Below are 20,788 nucleotides of genomic sequence, written 5' to 3' on the forward strand. Positions count from 1 at the left end.
ATGTGTGAATTTGTTGATTATTGTATGTTAAAATCTACTAAAACTCTAAAACAAACAATATCGCACTCACACAGTATGAAAATAGATGATGAATGCTACTAATGACAACAGTGACATTTGCTCACAGAAACAAAATGATGTTGGATCAAAGAACTCTACTATCCACTGCTGCCAGATTTAAGTAACGTCAAAGAAAATGCAAGAGATGATGTCACAGTTTGGCAGTTTTACACCTGCTTTTATGGAATAGGATGAATATGGTGACAGATTCCTGCCGTCCATTAAAATTAAATATGCAAGGTGTTATTTCTAGAATATTTACCCATGTCTCTTTTTTTTTTGCTTGTAAAAGATGTACAAAAAGTGGTGATAACAAGTACAAGAGAGAGACAGTGGTATCGTCTTGGTTGTGTGACTGGTTTCATGATTTCCTCACTGAAACTGATGGGAGGTCATAGAGTAAAACAGAAGTGATATCTGGCTTTCTCCAAGGAAGTGTCTTAGGCACTCTGTTGTTCCTAAAACATCTGAAAATCCAAGATGTAATAGTTACAGTATTATGAAAAGGGTAGATTGCTACTCACCATATAGTGAGGATGTTGATTCACAGACAGGCACAACAAGAAGACTGCTAAGCAAGTAAGCTTTCAGCCAAAAGACCTTCTTGTGAATTAGACAACATACTTGTACACATTCATGCAAACACAACTCACACACACGAGAACTTTCTCTGGCTGTTGAGGCCAGACTGTGAGCTACAGCACGTGATGGAAACAGCAGTCTGGACGGTGGGCATAAGGAGGCGGGGGGGGGGGGGGGGGGGGGAAGACAGTAAAATGCTGCTTGCGGGAGCATACAGGGACAAGGTAAGGAGAGGGTAGGGCAGCTAGGTACAATCAGAAGGCTAACTGGGGAGGGAGGGAGGGAAAGGAGAGACATAAAAAGACTTGCTGAGTGGGAAGAGTGAAGGGAAGGATAGGTGGGTGAAGGACAGTGACTAGCAATGAAGTTTGGGGCCTGGAGGGTTACGGAAATATGGGATATATTGCAGAGAGACTTCCCAGCTGTGCAATTCAGAAAAACTGGCTTAGTGGAAAGGATCCAGATGGCACAGGCTGTGAAGCAGTCATTGAAATGAAGGACGTTGTGTTGGGCAATATGCTCAGCGATTGTTTGGTCCAGCTGTTTCGTGGCCACAGTTTGTTGGTGGTCACTTGTGCGGACAGACTATACGGTGCGTAGCAATCTGCCCTTTCCATAGTATTGTCATTAATCTATATAAAAGATTTAGGAGACAATCTGTTGTCCTCTGGGGCTCAGCATTTGTTTGCTGGATACGGGCTTGGAAACCCTGGGGTTTGTGCGTTCATGAGCTGGAGGCTGGTAAACACAGCCATTCCTGTCACCGTATGCTGTGGGTATGCTTGAGCGACCAATGTTGGGCATGGTGGTGGAATTTTGTGTGTCGCAGAGAATGGGGATCTTCACTTAACTGCCCAAATTGCAAGGATGGTAAACCTCTATAAAGAAGGACCTCAATCTCGAGGTGTGCTGTACGCTGACGAGCTGCATGGCTGTTGAGGTGGAACAGTCATTAATGGACAACTTCTGTGGAACCTGCTGTGCCTCAGTTGTATAACGCTTACTTGGGCAGAAGTGGCTCTGTCTGGGTGAATCCTTATTTCCCCTGCTACTGGCCAGAATGTTTTTAATTGTGAAATGGAAAGAGGGCAGTTTTGACAAAATTTTCACTTTTTATGTTCAAAAAGGTTTGTAAGTCATCGCAGGTACACTGAAATCTATTAAACAGTTGTGTAATGGCACACTGTTCGTTGAAACTGCTAGTTCCCAAGATACAAATCTCTGAAAAGCTAAATCCCTTGAAGAATATTCCATAGAGACGGAGCTCCACAACATCTTGGTTGTTGTGTAATGTTTAAATCTGGTAGACTTTCTGGAGGAGGATTTGAAAGATGAGTGGGATCAATAAGGGGTTGCTGATGTGCAAAATATGTTGAAAAGGGTGCTTGGGGATCTAGTAAAATCTGATTCCTTCATTCCTACCTTCAGTAGCACAAAACTCAGAGCATATCAAGGCATGTTTCCTTCACTTACGTGTATGGCTCTGGCACCAACCCCAAGCACCGTTTTAAATGCCAGCACTTTGGGAACATCACCTTAGGTGGGTGTAAGGTTGAAGCCACTTGTGACAAATGTGGCAAGACCGCTGTGACTGAATTGGTTTCTCTTCACCTCTGAAGTGTGTAAATTGTGTTGGGGATCACCCTGTCTGAAATAGAGATTGCAATGTCTTCCTTGAAGAAAGGAAGGCACAGGAAGTTAAAACATTGAAACACATCCCGTTTGATGAGGGCAATAACATCTCTAAGACCATGCAGCCTCCCACATTCACTACATCTATTGCTTCGGCCTTTAAGAAGCCTATTCTATGCAAATGGAGGTTGCCAGTGTCAGCGCTAGTACATGTGTTCGTCAAGCTGTAATTGTTTCAGAGCCCATAGTCCCCCCTCCTCCCCGGATAACATCAGAGAAAGACAGGTGCCAGCATTGTGAGGTCCCAGTACATCCAAAGGCAGAGTCTTGTAAAAAATGCAACACTGCTTCTGCTGCAGCTGCAGTAATTCTCTCAAAGCCTGGCCAGGCCAAGAAAGCAAATGGGAAGCTTCCACCACAGGCGAAAACAGGCAGTAGACCATCTGACCCTGTTGATGTTATTCAACATGACAGTTCTGCTGCTTCTGCTTTAGAGTGAGCCAATGGAATTCAAAGTCATCCCAGGACAAACATCTTGCTTCAAGGCTGACCTTCCACCCATTGTGGGCTCCCCAACCCAGTGGAAAGACAGAGTGAAAGTGCAACTGCTGTGATAAATGGCTCCCATACTAGAGTGGTACATAAATAGGTTTGGGACTCTTGTAGAGGAACTGAAACACATCACACAGGCACAACTCCTGTCCTTTTATTTTATGTGAGTCAAAATATCACTGTTTATCCCCTGTATTTACCTCTGCAGGATGCGATAGACTTTGAGGCTCTTGTAGGCCTTATTGCACAACCCCCGTGCCTGTTTCTCCTGCTGGGTTTTTCGATGCCCATGGGGCTCAAACTATACTTGTTCCAGGGGTCAAGTGTTGGAGAGCCTCAAGATGTCTCGGGAGCCGTGGGTCCTCAGCACGGGCAGTCCCACTTGTTTCTTGGCTTCTACTGAGTCATCCTCAGCCATTGACCTCTCTTTCTGCTCTCCAGCCTTTGCAGACTCAGGACAGTGGGAAGCAATTGATGTCCATTATTCCAGTGACCACTTTTCATCATGGAAATGGAGCATTGCTTGAGCAGAAGCCACCAAAATAAATAATCAGTAGAGCTACCTGGGTGCTGTTCAACCAGATGGCTGCGTTTGAACACCACAACAGTGTCCAGGAATGGGTGGACACATCACATGTGTGGTCCTTCCTGTCACTGACCTGTCGATCCCGAAGTCCTCATGCCATTGTGGTAGGCGAACTGTACGTTATTGGAAAGATGAGTGCCGTTCAGCCATCTGGGAGAGATGTTTGGCCCTCCAACAGTTTAAATGTCATCTGACGGCAGACAACTCCACAATCTTTAGAGTCGCAAGAGCCAAGGCTTGACACCGCATTAAGGAGAGCAAGAAAAGGTCATCAAGCATTCCTGGACTCTATCAATCATTACACTTGTTCTACAAAAGTATGGGAAACCATCTGGAGGATCTCCAGTAAACACAGTCATTTACAAACAGTAGCAATATTGAAATGGTAGTGTCTCCAAACAACGCCCAGAGACATCTCACAGACGATGGTAGAGCATTTTGCAGCAACTACAGCCAATGCCAGCCAGGATTCGGTGTATCCCTGCTGCCGTGCAGCTGCAGAGAGGGGAAGTTGGGCTTCAGATACCACAATTCTGAGTCTTAAAAGTACTCTTTCTCCATGTAGGAGCTTGAATTGGCACTGCCTGTGACTCATGATACTGCACGCAATCATGACCAAACCTGGTACTGTATGCACTGACATTTGCCAGCAGATTCAAAGGAAACCTTACATGACTGTCCCACAAGTGGAGAGAAAATTCTGATACCACTCCTCAAACCAGGAAAGGGCTGCACGTGTCTCACTGGCTACCGGAGCCTTAATGCGCTGTGTAGGGAAGACACAGGAGTGCGTGGTCAACCATCGCCTGATCTGGTTGTTAGAGACCAGACAACTCCTTAGCCACTCTGTGTCGATTCTGGAGATTTCAGTCCACTGTCGAGAATCTGAACTTACTAGAGGCAGCTATTCAGCAGGCTCTTCTATGTAAACGTCACTGTCTCCATATATTCTTTGATATCAGTAGAGCTTATGACACTACTTAGAGACACAATATTCTTGTGCAACTCCATCAATGGGGCTTTTGTGACCAGCTCCCTGATTTCACACAGTCCTTCCTGTTCAAGAGCTTTTTTAAGTTTTGGCTTGGTAACATGCTATCAGATTGTTTTGCAGTGGAGAATTGTGCTGTTCAGGGCAATGTTTTAAATGTTACTCTTTGTGCTATAGCCATAAACAGTACCACGTCCACAGTAAGGAGTCCTTTACAGTGTGCCTTATTTGTGGATGATTTTGGTGTCCAAACTGTAATGGTTACCTCACCTGAGAAACATGGGTCAGATCCCAGAAGGCACTGAATATCATAAAGTGCCCTAGCCACAGGTCTTGAATAGCAGACAGGGTGCATCTGTTCCAGTTTTGTAGGACTTTCTTGCATTCGAGGCTAGACTATGGAATGCACTGTGTATGGGTCAGCATGGCCTTCTTACCTTCAGATTATTGACACTATCCACCCTGTGAGTAGCCTGGCCACAGGTGTTTATGGGACTAGTCCCATATTCAGTTTACTCAGTTTCTATGCTGACCATCACTCGTCATATGGTGGTAGCTCCGACATCCCCTGCATAACATACTTCTGCTTGTCTGCCTCTGGAATGCCTTTCCTCCAATCTTTCATGAGCAACAATGCAGTTTGGAATCTGCGTCCAGCATGTGCTGGAGGCATTTGATGTGGAGCATGTACAACCCCAAATCCAGGGTTTCAACTGCCTGTCACCATGGTTCCTGCAGAGGTCCAGTGAAATTTTCAATTTGATGCAGTACAGAAGAGATTACACTTCTGCTTCTGATTTTAATCCAATATTTTCTGACATTTTAAATGAGCACCACAACAATGTAGCTGTCTTTACGGATGGCTCTAAATGGGGGGTGGGGGGAATCTGTTGGTTGCTCTGTTTTTTTTCTCGGGTCCTGTCCTGAAGGCCTGACTGTCTCGAGACTTTGACTGATGACCTGGTTGTTTGGTCCCCTCTCCCAAACAAACCAGCCAACCAACTTCGAGACTTTACTGTCTTCGATTCGTAGTTATATGCGGTCTTATGGGCACTGGAGCACTTGAGACGTTCTTGGAGTGCTGAATTCCTTGTCTTTTCTGATTCTCTGAGTGTTCTTCACTCTCAACAATGTATGTACTCACCAGATAAAGTAGTCTGAAATATCCAGGATGCCCTTCTTCAACTACAGTGGCTGTGGAAGGAGGCATCTTTCTTCTGGTTACCAGGTTACATGGATGTGATGGAGAATGAAAGGGCAGATTTGGCAGCCAAGGAGGCATGTCGTGATCCTCAGTTACTTCAGTGCACCAGCCCCCTGTGTGCTATAGCCTTGATATTTAAGTACAGAGTCTTGCGTCAATGGGAGGATGAGTAGCTGGAAGAAACTAGACAATAAGATCTATCTAGTAAAGCCCACAACCTGGCTGTGGCGTACCTCCTTCCAGCCACGTCAATGGGATGAGGTCCTCCACTCGTCTTTGCATAGGACACAGCCCTATGATGCACGGCTTCATGCTCCTGCGTGACAGCCCGCCAATGTGTGGTGTTCAGATCACTATGCGCCACATTTTACTAGATTGTGTTTTATTTTGGATCCAGAGGACAGTGACATTCTTGCACTTTATTTTAAGTGACATTGAAATGGATATGGTGAGAGTTTTAAGGATTTGTTATCTGCCCAACCTATTTCCTCAAAATTTAGGTAGATGGTCTTAATGTGTTAACAGGGTTACTGGCTCATCAACATTTTTTGTAAGGTGTCAGCCAGTCAGTTCCCTCTGCCTCTTTTAGCTCTTTGTGACTTTTACTCCGATGTATAGCCCCTATCACCCTTCTCCATTGTATTACGGCCTTGAAGATACAGTGATTGTGTAGGTTAATGCAAGTGAGGTAGGAGTGAGTGAATTAATGCCATTTTATAAGTTTCCTCCTCACTGTGTGCAAGCAATTTGTCATTTTACCCAAATTTCTTTATCTTAATATGGGTAAGGCTACTGGTAACCTCAATGTTGAGCACCCATGAGCTGCAAACACCCACACACAACAGCCATCTTAGACTATTCGCAGATGATGCCGTCATTTACCATCTAGGAAGTCATCAGAAGATCAAGGCCCATTGCAAAATGATTTAGACAATATGTCTGTGTGGTGCAGAAAGTTGCATTTGACTCCAAACAGTAAAAAATGTGACTTCATCTGCATGAGTGCTAAAAGGAATTGGTTAAATTTCTGTTCCCCAGAAAATCATACAAATCTAAAGGCTGTCATTTCAAGTAAATACATACGGATTATAATTGCAAACAGCTTAAACTGGAACAGTCACATAGAAAAATGTTGTGGGGAACTGTGTTTTATTGCCAGAACACTTAAGAGATGGAACAGAGCTACTAAAGAGGTTCCCTTTATTATATATCTCCATCCTGTTCTGGAGTATTCCTGTCCGATGTGGAATCCTTACAAGATGCGATTGACTGAGGACATCAGAAAAGTTCAGAGAATGACAGCTTGTTTTGTATTATCACGCAATAGGGAAGAATGTGTCTTGGAAGTGATGTGTGAGTTGGGGATGATAATCATTGAAACAGACATTTTCATTGTAGCTAGATCTTTTCACGAAATTTCAATCAACAATATTTTGTTGACGCCCAACCTATATAGAGAGAGATGATCGTTGTAATAAAATAAGAGAAATCAGAGCTCATGCAGAAAGATTTAAGTGTTCATTTTTGCTGCACGCTTTAGAGTGTGGAAGGATAGAAAAATAGTCTGAAGGTGGTTTGATAAACCCTCTGCCAAGCACTTAAGTGTGAATTACAGAGTAGTTATGTAGATGTAGGCATGATTTCTAACAATAACACAGCAACAGCTATAATTAGCGTAATTTAATTACACTAGCATTTTAATGGAATAAGGTACTAATATTCCGTTATCAGCCCTTATCTAAAGCATCCATATGGTTTGGTACAAGGGTAATAATTGAATGACAGCTGAAATGATCATTTTAGCTAGACTGTGAATTTAAATTAAAACCTTAAGTTGTTTGCAAACTGCAGCATTTGACCCAAGAAAAATTAAACACACACTAGTTCTCTTTAGTATTTCTTGTTCCTGCATATATTGTCCATTGATAAAATGCTATGTATAAGGTAATGTGATTGTGTCAACATGGTATTATGTACCAAGGCTGTGCAGTAATAATTTGAAATGTCTATATTTTACAGGATGTGACTTACGGAGCAGTAATCCCATGGCAAGAAGCACATTTAACAAAACTAGTGTCAATACTGTCGTCATGGATAATAAATGAGAAAAATACAGTTGGTACTCTTTCACTTGGAGTGCTTGTGAACTTATGCTATAAGAATGTCCCAGCCATTTACACACTCCTACGTTGTGTAGATCACAAAAGTTTCCTAAAGACATTGCTTGAACTCAAAACAGAAAATATCTACACAACAGTACAGGTTTGTGATTTCGTTCTTTCTCTTTGTACGATATGTTTTACAAAGCTCTTGAATATGATTAGGCAGACCAATTTCATTCCCTGTCACACATGTCGCATATCCTATTTTTATGAGTGTCGTCTGTTACACTCATTCATATTGTCCTCTAGATTTCAAATTCCAGTACCACTTTGTCTTTTCTTTGTTTCCTTAATGGAAAAGTTTTCCTGATACTCCTCATTTTATGTGACAATGGGCTAATGCACCTCAAACATCATGTTTCTTCTGTGTATATGATTAATTACATAGTTGCAGATTGTCATGATTCACTTTGTATGCAAGTTCTTTTCCAGAATGTTTTATAGTTATTATCCAGATAGTTTTTTCATTTAGGCAACATAAGATAAATAGCTTCAGAATCCTATTTATTTGTGTCACTATACAGGGTGTCCCAGGAGGAATCGTCAATATTCAGAGATATGACAAGAACAATCACTTGAAGCAAAACAGTCGAGTAAACATGGTCTCTAAGATGGATACCTTAAGAGTTACAGGCACTTCTTCATCTTTGACACTGTGAAACAAATCTCTTGTACTACAAGCTCTTTGTTTTCCATGTTTCTAAGGAGATAGTATGGACCAAAGGAAGAAAAAATTGTCAATTAAACATGGGCTCTAAAATTCATAACTTTTACTAGACTTTTTTGCTTCAGATGATCATTCCTGTCAAATCCCTGAATGCTGACCATTCCTCCAGGGACACCATGTTATGTACAGCAAAGATACCAAATACTGTTGCATTGCAGCTAGCATTGCTCTCTGTATTCAGACCGATAATTCCCAACTTCTTAAACTAACTAATAACAAATGCTTTCACTGAGCCAGTCATCATTCTTCAGCCAGGTAGATGTTGAGTAACACATCACTTTACTAAAAGTGCTATGTTACACCACAATCTCTATCTCTGAAATATCTTTGTTGCCACTGGACTTCTCTTGATATTTCGGACTCTTGTCACATTCCATGTCAAACCAACACTCGTTAAATAAAGATTTTACCTCCCCATTTTAAATTTTGCTAAAATTTTGTGTACTCGTAGTGGGTGTTGAGACTAACAAAAATATCAAATTTCAATTTTTTATGTCAATATGGCTATGTAAAATTTTCAAAAACTAGCCAACAATTGCTCTACCAGCCTCCCAATAGAGCTAGAGATACGGAAAAGGTATCATATTTTGCATTATTTTATGTCTTCTTTCCAGTGATATACAACACAACATAGGTTCTAATTAAGTTTTTTTTTCCATGAAGTACATAATCTGAAAATTTCATATTTCCATAAATACATAGTACTGTTGTAAATCACACAGCAAAATATGGGATGATGATGGGTTCATTATTAAAAGTAAATTATTCCTGACCTTTTTTTTCACTAATAGCCCCATTTTAACCAAACCTATCTTTAACAAGTAGGCATTTAATTAAAATATACAGAAAGGTAACTAAAAGTATCAGAAATATCAAACATCACTTTTTTAAAACAAAATCAATAAAAATGTCATCTTATTAAAACAAAACCAGTCAGTATATTATATAATTAAATTCAGTTGATTGCTTACTTTCATTTTATACAACTTCAGCTATTAGCCTGTTAATTGCTTAAACAAAAATATTGAATATAGGACCTATAACAACAAATTTAAATAAGGCTTGAAAAAGTATTGATGTAACAGCTTGGGTCCAAACAGATTAATCCAAATGTACATTCTATTTCCACAGACTTGAGACTTTGTATGCAGGCTGAACACTGAGAAAGTTGGTAGCTTTCTATGCATGTAGGCTGTGAACAAGATGAAATAAGCAGTCTGCCTCCAGCCATGCAATCACTGTCTGTACAATGATCAGCGATTTTTCTGAGAGGAGGTGTTCTCTGTTGTTTCCTTCTGAGTTGGATAATAGAACTTCCTAGATTAGTATTCCTATGCCAGTATAAGGCACCGTGTTGTCAGTCCTGAGACTGGTTTGATGCAGTTCTCCATGCTACTCTATCCTGTGCAAGCTTCATCATCTCCCAGTACTTACTGCAACCTACATCCTTCTGAATCTGCTTAGTGTATTCATCTCTTGGTCTCCCTCTACGATTTTTACTCTCCACGCTGCCCTCCAATGCTAAATTTGTGATCCCCTGATGCCTCAGAACATGTCCTACCAACCGGTCCCTTCTTCTTGTCAAGTTGTGTTACAAACTCCTCTTCTCCCCAATTCTATTCAATACCTCCTCATTAGTTATGTGATCTACCCATCTAATCTTCAGCATTCTTCTGTAGCACCACATTTTGAAAGCTCCTATTCTCTTCTTGTCCAAACTATTTATCGTCTATGTTTCACTTCCATACATGGCTACACTCCATACAAATACTTTCAGAAACGACTTCCTGACACTTAAATCTATACTCGATGTTAACAAATTTCTCTTCTTCAGAAACGCTTCCCTTGCCATTGCCAGTCTACATTTTATAGCTTCTCTACTTCGACCATCATCAGTTATTTTGCTCCCCAAATAGCAAAACTCCTTTACTACTTCCAGTGTCTCATTTCCTAATCTAATTCCCTCAGCATCACACGACTTAATTTGACTACATTCCATTATCCTCGTTTTGCTTTTGTTGATGTTCATCTTATATCCTCCTTTCAAGACACTGTCCATTCCGTTCAACTGCTCTGTCAAGTCCTTTGCTGTCTCTGATAGAATTACAATGTCATCGGCGAACCTCAAAGTTTTTATTTCTTCTCCATGTATTTTAATACCTACTCTGAATTTTTCTTTTGTTTCCTTTACTGCTTGCTCAATATACAGATTGAATAACATCGGGAAGAGGCTACAACCTTGTCTCACTCCCTTCCCAACCACTGCAAAGGACCTGGAAGAGCAGCTGAATGGAATGGACAGTGTCTTTAAAGGAGGATAAAAGATGAACATCAACAAAAGCAAAACGAGGATAATGGAATGTAGTTGAATTAAGTCGGGTGATGCTGAGGGAATTAGATTAGAAAATGAGACACTGGAAGTAGTAAAGGAGTTTTGCTATTTGGGGAGCAAAATAACTGATGATGGTTGAAGTAGAGGGGATATAAAATGTAGAATGGCAATGGCAAGGAAAGTGTTTCTGAAAAGGAGAAATTTGTTAACATCGAGTATAGATTTAAGTGTCAGGAAGTCGTTTCTGAAAGTATTTGTATGGAGTGTAGCCATATTTGTAAGTGAAACATGGACGATAAATAGTTTGGACAAGAAGAGAATAGGAGCTTTCGAAATGTGGTGCTACAGAAGAATGCTGAAGATTAGATGGGTAGATCACATAACTAATGAGGAGGTATGGAATAGAATTGGAGAGAAGAGAAATTCGTGGCACAACTTGACAAGAAGAAGGGATCGGTTGGCAGGACATATTCTGAGGCATCAAGGGATCACCAGTTTAGTATTGGAGGGCAGCATGGAGGGTAAAAATCATAGAGGGAGACCAAGAGAAGAATACACTAAACAGATTCAGAAGGATGTAGGTTTCTGTAGGTACTGGCAGATGAAGCAGCTTGCACAGGATAGAGTAGCATGGAGAGCTGCATCAAACCAGTATCTGGACTGAAGACCACAACAGCAACAACAATAATATATGGAATCTAGTAACAAGTGCAGTGCTGTAAGTGTGCAGTTTTGTAATCCATTGAAGAAATCAAATCATTTTATTCATCATCATCATCATCATCATCATAAGTCATTGTGCTCATTGCTGAACGTCGTGACCCTATGAACCAAGCGTCTTCATCCCCGACGGTTGCCAGCTTCTCGTAGTGCCTGCTGAAGAGGTAGACCGGAGATCTTCTGGATTTGATCTATCAATCTGCTTGCTGCTCTTCCTCTTGGTCTCGTGCCCTTGATCGTTCGTTGCAAGATTATTTTTTCCATCTCTTACAATATGGCCAGAGAACTGGAGAATTTTTCCGGTGACTCGAACAGAAAAGCGTCTGGAGATATCGAGTTGTTCAATAATGGACACATTTGTTTTTCTTTCAGTCCATTTTATACGTAGCATCCCAGCACCAAAGCCCAAATGCATCAATACGCTGTGTGTCTCTGGCCTTGAGCGACCTTGTTTTGCAACCATAAAAGAAGAGAGAAAACACAAGTGTTTCAACTAGCCGGATTTTTGTGCTATTTGTTATTACTCTGCTTTGCCAGATCATGTGAGCTTCTTCATAGCCATTCGCCCTAGTGCGATCCTTCTTCTTGTTTCATCTTCACAACTTCCCATGCTGCAGATGGTTGACCCTAGATAGATGAATGAATGCATGAATTCCAGTTCCTTTAATCAACCTGTGAGCTGGATCTGTTCCTCTTGATCAATTATCACGAGTTTGGACATGCTGAGGTTGATGTCTAATCCATATGCTAGACTAATGTCCTTTATTCCTGTTAGTAGCTCAGCAAGTTCATCTTCGCTGTTGGCAAAAAGCACAGTGTCATCAGAAAAATGGAGGTTGTTGATAGTTCTCCCACCAATTGAGATGCTTTGGTCCAACCATCAAGAGCTTTCCTGATGACATGTTCTGCATAGATGTTGTACAATTGTGGGGATAGGACACAACCCTGTCTCACACCTTTTGAAACTCTCAAGGAATCAAATGTGCCGTACTTGTCTTTACAACTGCAAAGTGATTATTGTATAGACTTTTGATCAATGCAAGCACCTGCCACAACTTTTCCCAGACAACACAGTCAAAAGCTTTCCTATAGTCAAGGAAGCAGATGAAAACAGGAACACGGAACTCTCATGTTTTTTCTGTTATTTGTCTTATGTTGAGGATCTGTTCATGAGCTCCTTTCCCTTCAACAAAACCTGCTTGTTCTGTGGGTATGTGAGGCTGAATGAATGTATGGCTTCAAATGTTGGCTCAGGGTGTAGAGCAAAATTTCACTCGCGTGAGATATGAGGGCAATAGTTCAGTATTTGGAGCATTTCCAGATAGACCATTTCTTGTGTATGGGGATGATGAGAGACTTTGGCCAGTCATCTGGCCACTCCCCAGTTTCCCATATTCTTTTACACAACGAATGCAGCTCATCAGTGCCTTTCTGTCCCATTTCTTTGATCATTTCTCCAGATATTCCGTATATACCAGGGACTTAATAATTCTTCAGATGTTGAATCACATTCTCTATTTCACTGTGTAAAATTGTAGCTTTCATGGAAGGTGCTCATCTGCTTGATTGTGTACTGTTGTTAATTCCAGAGTACAGCTTTTCACAGTACTGTTTCCACATTGCAACTACGTCTTCCTTGTTTCTGACAAAGTTACCCTTCTCGTCATCTACCACCCACATACAAGGATTAAATTCATTGGTGATGCTGCTGATTTTCTTGAAGAGACCATGTACCTGATTGCGATTATGATGCTGTTCTATTTCATTACAGATGCGATCAATGAAATATGCGTTATCGTTTCTACAATTCCGTTGTATTACTCTGCACAGCTTCTTGTATTTTATCTTGATCCTGGGCAGTGTGGTTACCAGTTTTCTTCAGATGGCTTCTCTCTTCAATAAACTATAGTGCGTACTGCGATGTACAGGGATGTTTTGCACTCTGGCAATTGTTCTGAAGTTGGAAGTGACGAGGAAACAACATTCTTCATTCTGTCCCATATTTGTACTGCTGGTGCTTCCTTATCAAAACTGATATTGTGAAGTTTTGGTCTTAAAAGTTCACCAAATTTTTCAATAGATTCCTCGTTTGTGAGTTTTAGCTGTCTTTCTTCATTCTTCTTGGTAGATTTAAGCTTCATGTGCATTTTCATTGATAGCAGAATGTGATCACCACCACAGTCAGCTCCAGGAAAGGTTTTGCAATCTAAGACTGAAGTCTTCCAACGCCTTCGCACTAGAATGAAGTCAATTTGGTTTCAAAATCTGTCACCAGGTGATATCCAAGTGTACAGTCGTGTTGGGTGATGTTGGAACATTGTGTTACAGATGGACATGTCGTAACTCACACAGAAATCCAGTAAATTCCTGCCTCGTTCATTTCTCTCATCAAGACCATAAAGTCCAATGCTGGATTGTAAATGCGAGTCTTGGGTAGTATCTCCAACTTTAGCATTGAAGTCGACTTGGATTATTGTCCGTTTTTGATAGGGATCTTACTAAGGACTTGCTCCAGTTGGTCAAAGAACTTCTCCATCTCCTCATCTGACGCTGTAGCTGTAGGAACATGGATCTGAATTATGTTGAGTCTGCATGGGGAAGCATTCATTTTGATAGAGATGATCCTGTCATTAATTGGTTCGTAACCTACTACACAGTTGGCCAGATTTCTGAGAACAACTATCGCAACACTGTTCTTACTTTGGCCACTACTCCCTGAAAAGTACAGTGTTCCTTCCTTGAGTCATCAAATGGCCACTTCCTCTCCAGTGAGTCTCGCTAAGCTGAAGAATATTCGGGCCATGCAGTTCTATTTCTCTTTCTACTATAGCAAGTTTTCCTGTCTGAATTAGCCTACGCACATTTCATGTTGCAATCTTTCTTACAGTGCGCAGGGATAATTTGCACTGTGATGTTGGTCTAGTGACTGCTCTCAATCCACTACTTTTTGCGCACCTTCTTTAAATTTTTAGTTTTAAGCCCCATGTTCAGTATTTTTGTTTTACCAATGAATAGACTGTTAGTTCAAATTGTATAAAATTCAAGTAAGCAATTGACTTAATTTAATTATAGAATATGCTGATTAGTTTTGTTTTAACACTTTGATGGCCAGCAGCATTTTGGTGAATTTTTCATTTTGGCCTTGACTTCTTTCCTTCATATTATTGTAAAAAATTGAAGCTGGTATATATATAGTAAAAAAAATTGTTTTTATCCTGATAAATATGGTGTGGTCAGACATGATGCACATGGCCAGTTTTAAACTTGAGATGCAACTAGAAGCTTTATGTGGAGAAGTGCATAATTCTTGATGCAGACTCATATATCTGAGGAAGACATTATTATTGATAAATAAATTCCAACTAGCTTTTATGTAATTGCTTTATCAGAATAAAAAACTTACATTTTTATACATTTGTACATTGCAAAAAAGAAGAAGAAAAGTCCATGCACATGAAACTCTAAGGACAAATTTAACATTTCAATGACACTTTCTTGCTATGTTTGAAAGCATGCTTTCGCCCGCTTGCTTTGGAGAGTTTCTGGTAACAGGTTACATCGCCTCACTGCTGTGTCACCCAATTTGTGATTCCCCATTCATTGGTGTCTTCTGAACGTCGCAGCCCTGAGTAACTCATTTGCAGTAGCCTTGGGAAAAGCAGTGACACCTATTTTTGTTTTGTGATTTGAACACACAAAGTACATGCATTTACAATAGTAGTATTGAATAGTAATTCAAAGGCTTCTTTGCAGTTCCACTTCACTCATTTCCTCAAGTGTGAGTGATAGGTTTTCTTTTGATCTGAAAGATCACTGAAGGGTTTGGATGCATTGTAATCCACAGTTGCATTTGGTTTCTTCACTTCATCTCTTCTTGTTCTCGCTGCCACAAGCTCAGGTTCGTGTTTGGTTTTCAAAAAAGAGATGTCCCTCTTATCACACCACAGTCCGACAACCACCATTTCCCCCTCCTTCAATGCTTTTGTGATAATAGTTTATGGATTTCTCTTTCTTTTTCATGGAGTGTTCCCACCAGATGAGTTTGTTTTTCTAGAAGAACATATGCCAAGTTCATAAAAGTGTAGAAGTCATCTACAAAGAGTGTCTTTTCAGAATTAAAAATTGATTTCATTAACTCCAAAACAGTTGTTGCTGTTACATCCATAGCATTAACTTGTTTTCCATGATACACTGCAACATTCCAAGTATATCCATCTTCAGACATTTTGTATAATTTCAAACAGTTTCACCTGGAGTGAAAGCTTCATGGAATTTTGTGTTCAGATGATTCACAAGCTTGCTAATTTTGAAAACCTTGTGATGTTCATCTTTGTTTTTGTTGTTGTAAAAAAATACATGCAACAGAGAAATGAATCAAACATGTTTCGAGACATAGTAGAAGACACCTGCTTTTGTATAGCAGAGTCTGGCCCCAATAAACCTCCATTCTTGGGTTATAATCAAGCTCCATCCACAACATAAGTTCCATAAATTTCCTCAAATCATCAATGCTGATATCAATTCATAAATCAGTCCTGATGGTGGTAATAATGTCTCTGCAGTTATTCCACTAATAATCTATTGTTCAGAGTAATGGTTTGTTTCCTTCACTATGAAATTGCACATTTCTCCCTCACGAAAAAAAAAAAAAGTTGTAAATATCAATGGGACGAATATTTGCAGGTAGACTGTCCAAAAGTATGTTGTGTACTGAACAGTTATCAGAAAAAACAAAATTGTTTGCATTTCCCTGCACATCAGACCACGTTATTCATTAAGTTGGGAGCCCATCAATACAAGATACCCATTCAGGTGACAGCTCACTTTCACCGTCTTCATCAATGGAAGATGAAAGTTCATTTGTCCCATTTGCAGATGTATCAAATTGCATGTGTACCTTTTCTTTCTTCAGTGGAATTACTTTATTCTCACTACTAGTCTCGTTTGGAGGAGCAGCATGATAGTCTGGCTTGGAATTACTGCCACTTTTGAACAGCGATTCATCAGATAAACTCCATTCCTCCAACCATTTTCAGATTCTCTCCCCTTGTGAATCCATTTTTCATCAAACAGCCACAAAGTCTTATTGAAATAAGCACTACGCAATGCTACGTTTGTAAACAAAGAACACGTACTGATGAAGGTAAATACTGTCTGTCATCCAGTGCTGCCACTACAAAACCAACATTACAGAACTTTTACCACTGGCCAGTAGAATGTGGTGACCCTTTGTTTTCAATGCAGCTGTGATCGTATATGTGCCACAGGCAAATACAACTCCTTGTGTGATCAAATATGATGCACACAGTGCAAACAGAAAAACTGATGTACATCATATATAATGCACATGGCAGTGAAAGTGCCAAGATGATGATATTGTGATATTTCTGATTTTTTTAGTTATGTTTCTGTATATTTTAATTAAATTCCTATTTGTTAAAGGTAAGTTTGGTCAAAATGGGACTGTAGTAGAGAAACAAGTCAGGAATAATTTTTTTAACACTGAACATTTCATGATCCCATATTTATATTTTGCCATGTGATTTAAAACAGTGCTAAGTATTTGTGGAAATATTTTAAAGATTATAAATTGTGTAATTTTAATCAAAATTTCAGTTTATATTTTGCAAAAAATTTCTTAATTAAAACCTGTCTTGTGTTGTATATCACCAGAAAGAGCATAAAAATGCTGCAGAATGGCACCTTTCCCAACTCTCTTGCTCAATTAGGACAGCTTTCATGGAATTGCAAAAAAACATTTCCTTTTTTCTGTGAAGCAGAGATATGAGGGCATTTTGAAAAGTTATGGCTCCGAATTTTTTATGTGAAAACCCTTGAAGCTGTTTAGATAAAACAAACTTCATTAACATTCTACATCTTTGTTCCTCATGTCTACATACTTATTTCTCAACGTAGTTACCCTGGTGGCGAACACATTTTTCCCAACAAGAGACCAGTTTGTTACTGTCACTGTAGACTGTTTGACATTGTTGATGGAGCCACAAACTCACCGTTGCTCACACCTCTTCGCTGGTATCAGTCTAAAGTCATCGAGGTGTTCTTTAAGATTTAGGAACAGATGAAAATTTGATGGGGCCAAGTCAGTACTGTATGGAGGACGGTCAATGTTGGTGAACAAAAGGTGTCAGATAGTTGCATATGTCGGAGTGATCTGACATTGTCATGCTGAAGGAGAGGGTGCTCCATGTGTGGACGAACTCTTTGAATTTGAAACTCGATTTCAGTATGCTATTTCTCACGTAGCAAAATTCATGTTTTTAGTTTCATCATACACCAACATAGTTTCATTACACACCACCATTCTGAGCCCTCTAGGGGCAGGGGTTTGCAACTTGCATAAACAAAATGGAAAGGTCAATAGAGTGATCTCTCTCCCACTTTCTACTCTCTCTTTCTCATGCAACATAATATGAATCTGGGACATTCAAAACTATCCTGAGTCAAAAAAAATCATTAGCGGGTAATCATGAAATATCTTTGCATGAGTGGTGGTGATGATAATAATAATAATAATAATAATAATAATAATAATAATAATAATAACTACAGGAGTCATACCACACAATATCCACCAGCACATCAATGCAATACAGCTACATCCAAACGTATATATACAACTACAGAAATCTGTAATTATTGTTACATGTTCAATTACCCGAAAGTTCCTAAATGCAATGTAACATACACTGTACAAATAAAAGGAAGTCACGCTTGATCAAGGTCCGCGTCACTTTCCATTTTTAACCAGACATAATGTCTGAGAAAGGAAAGAAATAATAATAATAATAAACCCCGTGGAGGCCCGGGAAAAGAATAGGCCTCCGGTATGTGCTGCCAGTCATAAAAGGCGATGAAAAGAACAAACCACTAATAGGGCTAACCCCCCTTTTAGTGTGATTAGTTGGTTCAGGACAGAACTAATGAAGCCTCGGACAAGCGCTGTCATGGTCGGGGACTACGCTTGAACCCTATGTCCGTCCACTATGGTAACAACACTGCTAGTCACACGGAAAATGGTTTAAATCCAAATAGAGGTGTTTTGCAGGATATGCTTCCTGCAACCACCCTAGAAGGAAAACAAAGACAGAGGATGAGATAGTCAGATGAAGTTAACTGACACTTCATATTCTGTTATTACCAAGCAACAAACTTGGGAACCATCACAACTGGATACAGATCACAAGTATACACAACATTTATTACCAGATACCCAGAATTAAAATTTTTAACAGAACAACGACTGGCTGATCAGATCCGTGTAATAATAAAAAATAACAGGATACCCCAGTCAGAATTAGAAAACATCAAACAACAAGTACAACAAATACTGGAACAAAATAATGTGCAATCAGAAGAAGAAAATACAGTAATGGACACAATCATCCCAGAGCAAACAAAGACCAACACACATCAATTAAACAGTCAGAGGAAAACGAAATCTTAAGACAGGTAAGGTTAGGTAAAATCTCACAACAAGAAGGGATAGAGCAATTAGATGAAAAGAAGCAGAAATTACAAGCATTGGCCAAACGACTTAGAAGATACAAGCACAAATAGAACACGAAGTGACACACATGTTAGATATAGAAGAAAAATTTCAGCAGACATATAGAGAATACAAAGACACAAATACAGACATTAGACCATTCTTGCATAGACCCCCAAATAACCCACAAGTCGAAACAACGATAACAACTATCAACACAATCATACACAACAAAATAAATGAAAATACAACTATGGAAGAGTTACAACTACTGGTTTATGTAGGAGCACTCACTACACTAAATATACACACTAGGCAGAGATCAGAACCAACCAACACACAGAAGAAACCCACAAAACCAGCATGGCAACACAGGCTACAGATCAGAATAGAAAAACTGAGAAAAGACATCGGACAGCTAACACAATTTATAAGAAATGAAATATCAGACAAAAAACGAAAAAGGTTAGGTAAAATCTCACAACAAGAAGCAATGGAGCAATTAGATGAAAAGAAGCAGAAGTTACAAGCATTGGCCAAATGACATAGAAGATACAAAAAAAGTGAAAATAGAAGGAAACAAAACCAAACATTCAACACAAACCAAAAGAAATTTTACCAGACAATAGATAACACACACATTAAAATAGACAATCTACTAAACATAACAGACATGGAACACTTCTGGAGCAACATATGGTCAAACCCGGTACAACATAACAGTCATGCACGGTGGATACAAGCAGAAACAGACACATACAAGATGATACCACAAATGCCTGAAGTGATAATTTTGTGACATGAAGTCACCCGAGCAATTAATTCTGCTCACAATTGGAAAGCCCCTGGAAAAGATAAAATAGCAAATTTCTGGCTAAAGTAGTTCACCTCAACACATTCACATCTAACTAAATTATTTAACAGTTACATTGCAGATCCATACACATTCCCTGATACACTTACACATGGAATAACTTATCTGAAACCTAAAGATCAAGCAGACACAGCAAACCCAGCTAAATATTGCCCCATAACATGCCTACCAACAATATACAAATTATTAACTGCAGTCATTACACAGAAATTAATGACACATACAACCCAGAACAAAATTATAAATGAAGAACAAAAAGCCTGTTGCAAAGGAGCACAAGGATGTAAAGAGCAAAAGAGCAACTAATATAGATGCAGAGGTGACATACTAAGCTAAAACTAAACAAAGGTCGCTACACTACGCATACATTGATTACCAAAAAACTTTTGATAGTGTACCCCACTCATGGTTACTACAAATATTGGAAATATATAAAGTAGATCCTAAATTGATACAGTTCCTAAACATAGTAATGAAAAATTGGAAAACCACACTTAATATCCAAACAAATTCAAATAATATCACATCACAGCCAATACACATTAAGCGTGGAATATACCAAGGAGATTCATTAAGACCTTTCTGGTTCTGCCTTGCTCTGAACTCACTATCCAACATGCTAAATAATACAAATTATGGATATAATATTACTGGAACATACCAACACAAAATCACACATTTGCTATACATGAATGATCTAAAACTACTGGCAGCACAAATCAACAACTCAACCACTTACTAAAGATAACAGAAGTATTCAGCAATGATATAAATATGGCTTTTGGAACAGACAAATGTAAGAAAAATAGCATTGTCAAGGGAAAACACACTAAACAAGAAGATTACATATTGGATAACC

The 20,788-nt window shown here is 39.5% G+C and overlaps 1 protein-coding gene across 1 annotated transcript in view; it reads left to right on the plus strand.

Annotated features, from left to right (window-relative positions):
- LOC126203111 (uncharacterized) overlaps positions 1 to 20,788 on the plus strand; it is a 175,691-nt gene that overhangs the window by 32,068 nt on the left and 122,835 nt on the right. Inside the window, exon 3 of the mRNA XM_049937355.1 lies at positions 7,627 to 7,869. Within this exon, the coding sequence (XP_049793312.1) occupies positions 7,627 to 7,869 (243 nt within the window). The remainder of the gene's footprint in view (positions 1 to 7,626; positions 7,870 to 20,788) is intronic.

The sequence above is a fragment of the Schistocerca nitens genome, chromosome 9 (assembly GCF_023898315.1).
Source record: "Schistocerca nitens isolate TAMUIC-IGC-003100 chromosome 9, iqSchNite1.1, whole genome shotgun sequence".
Lineage (NCBI taxonomy): Eukaryota > Metazoa > Arthropoda > Insecta > Orthoptera > Acrididae > Schistocerca > Schistocerca nitens.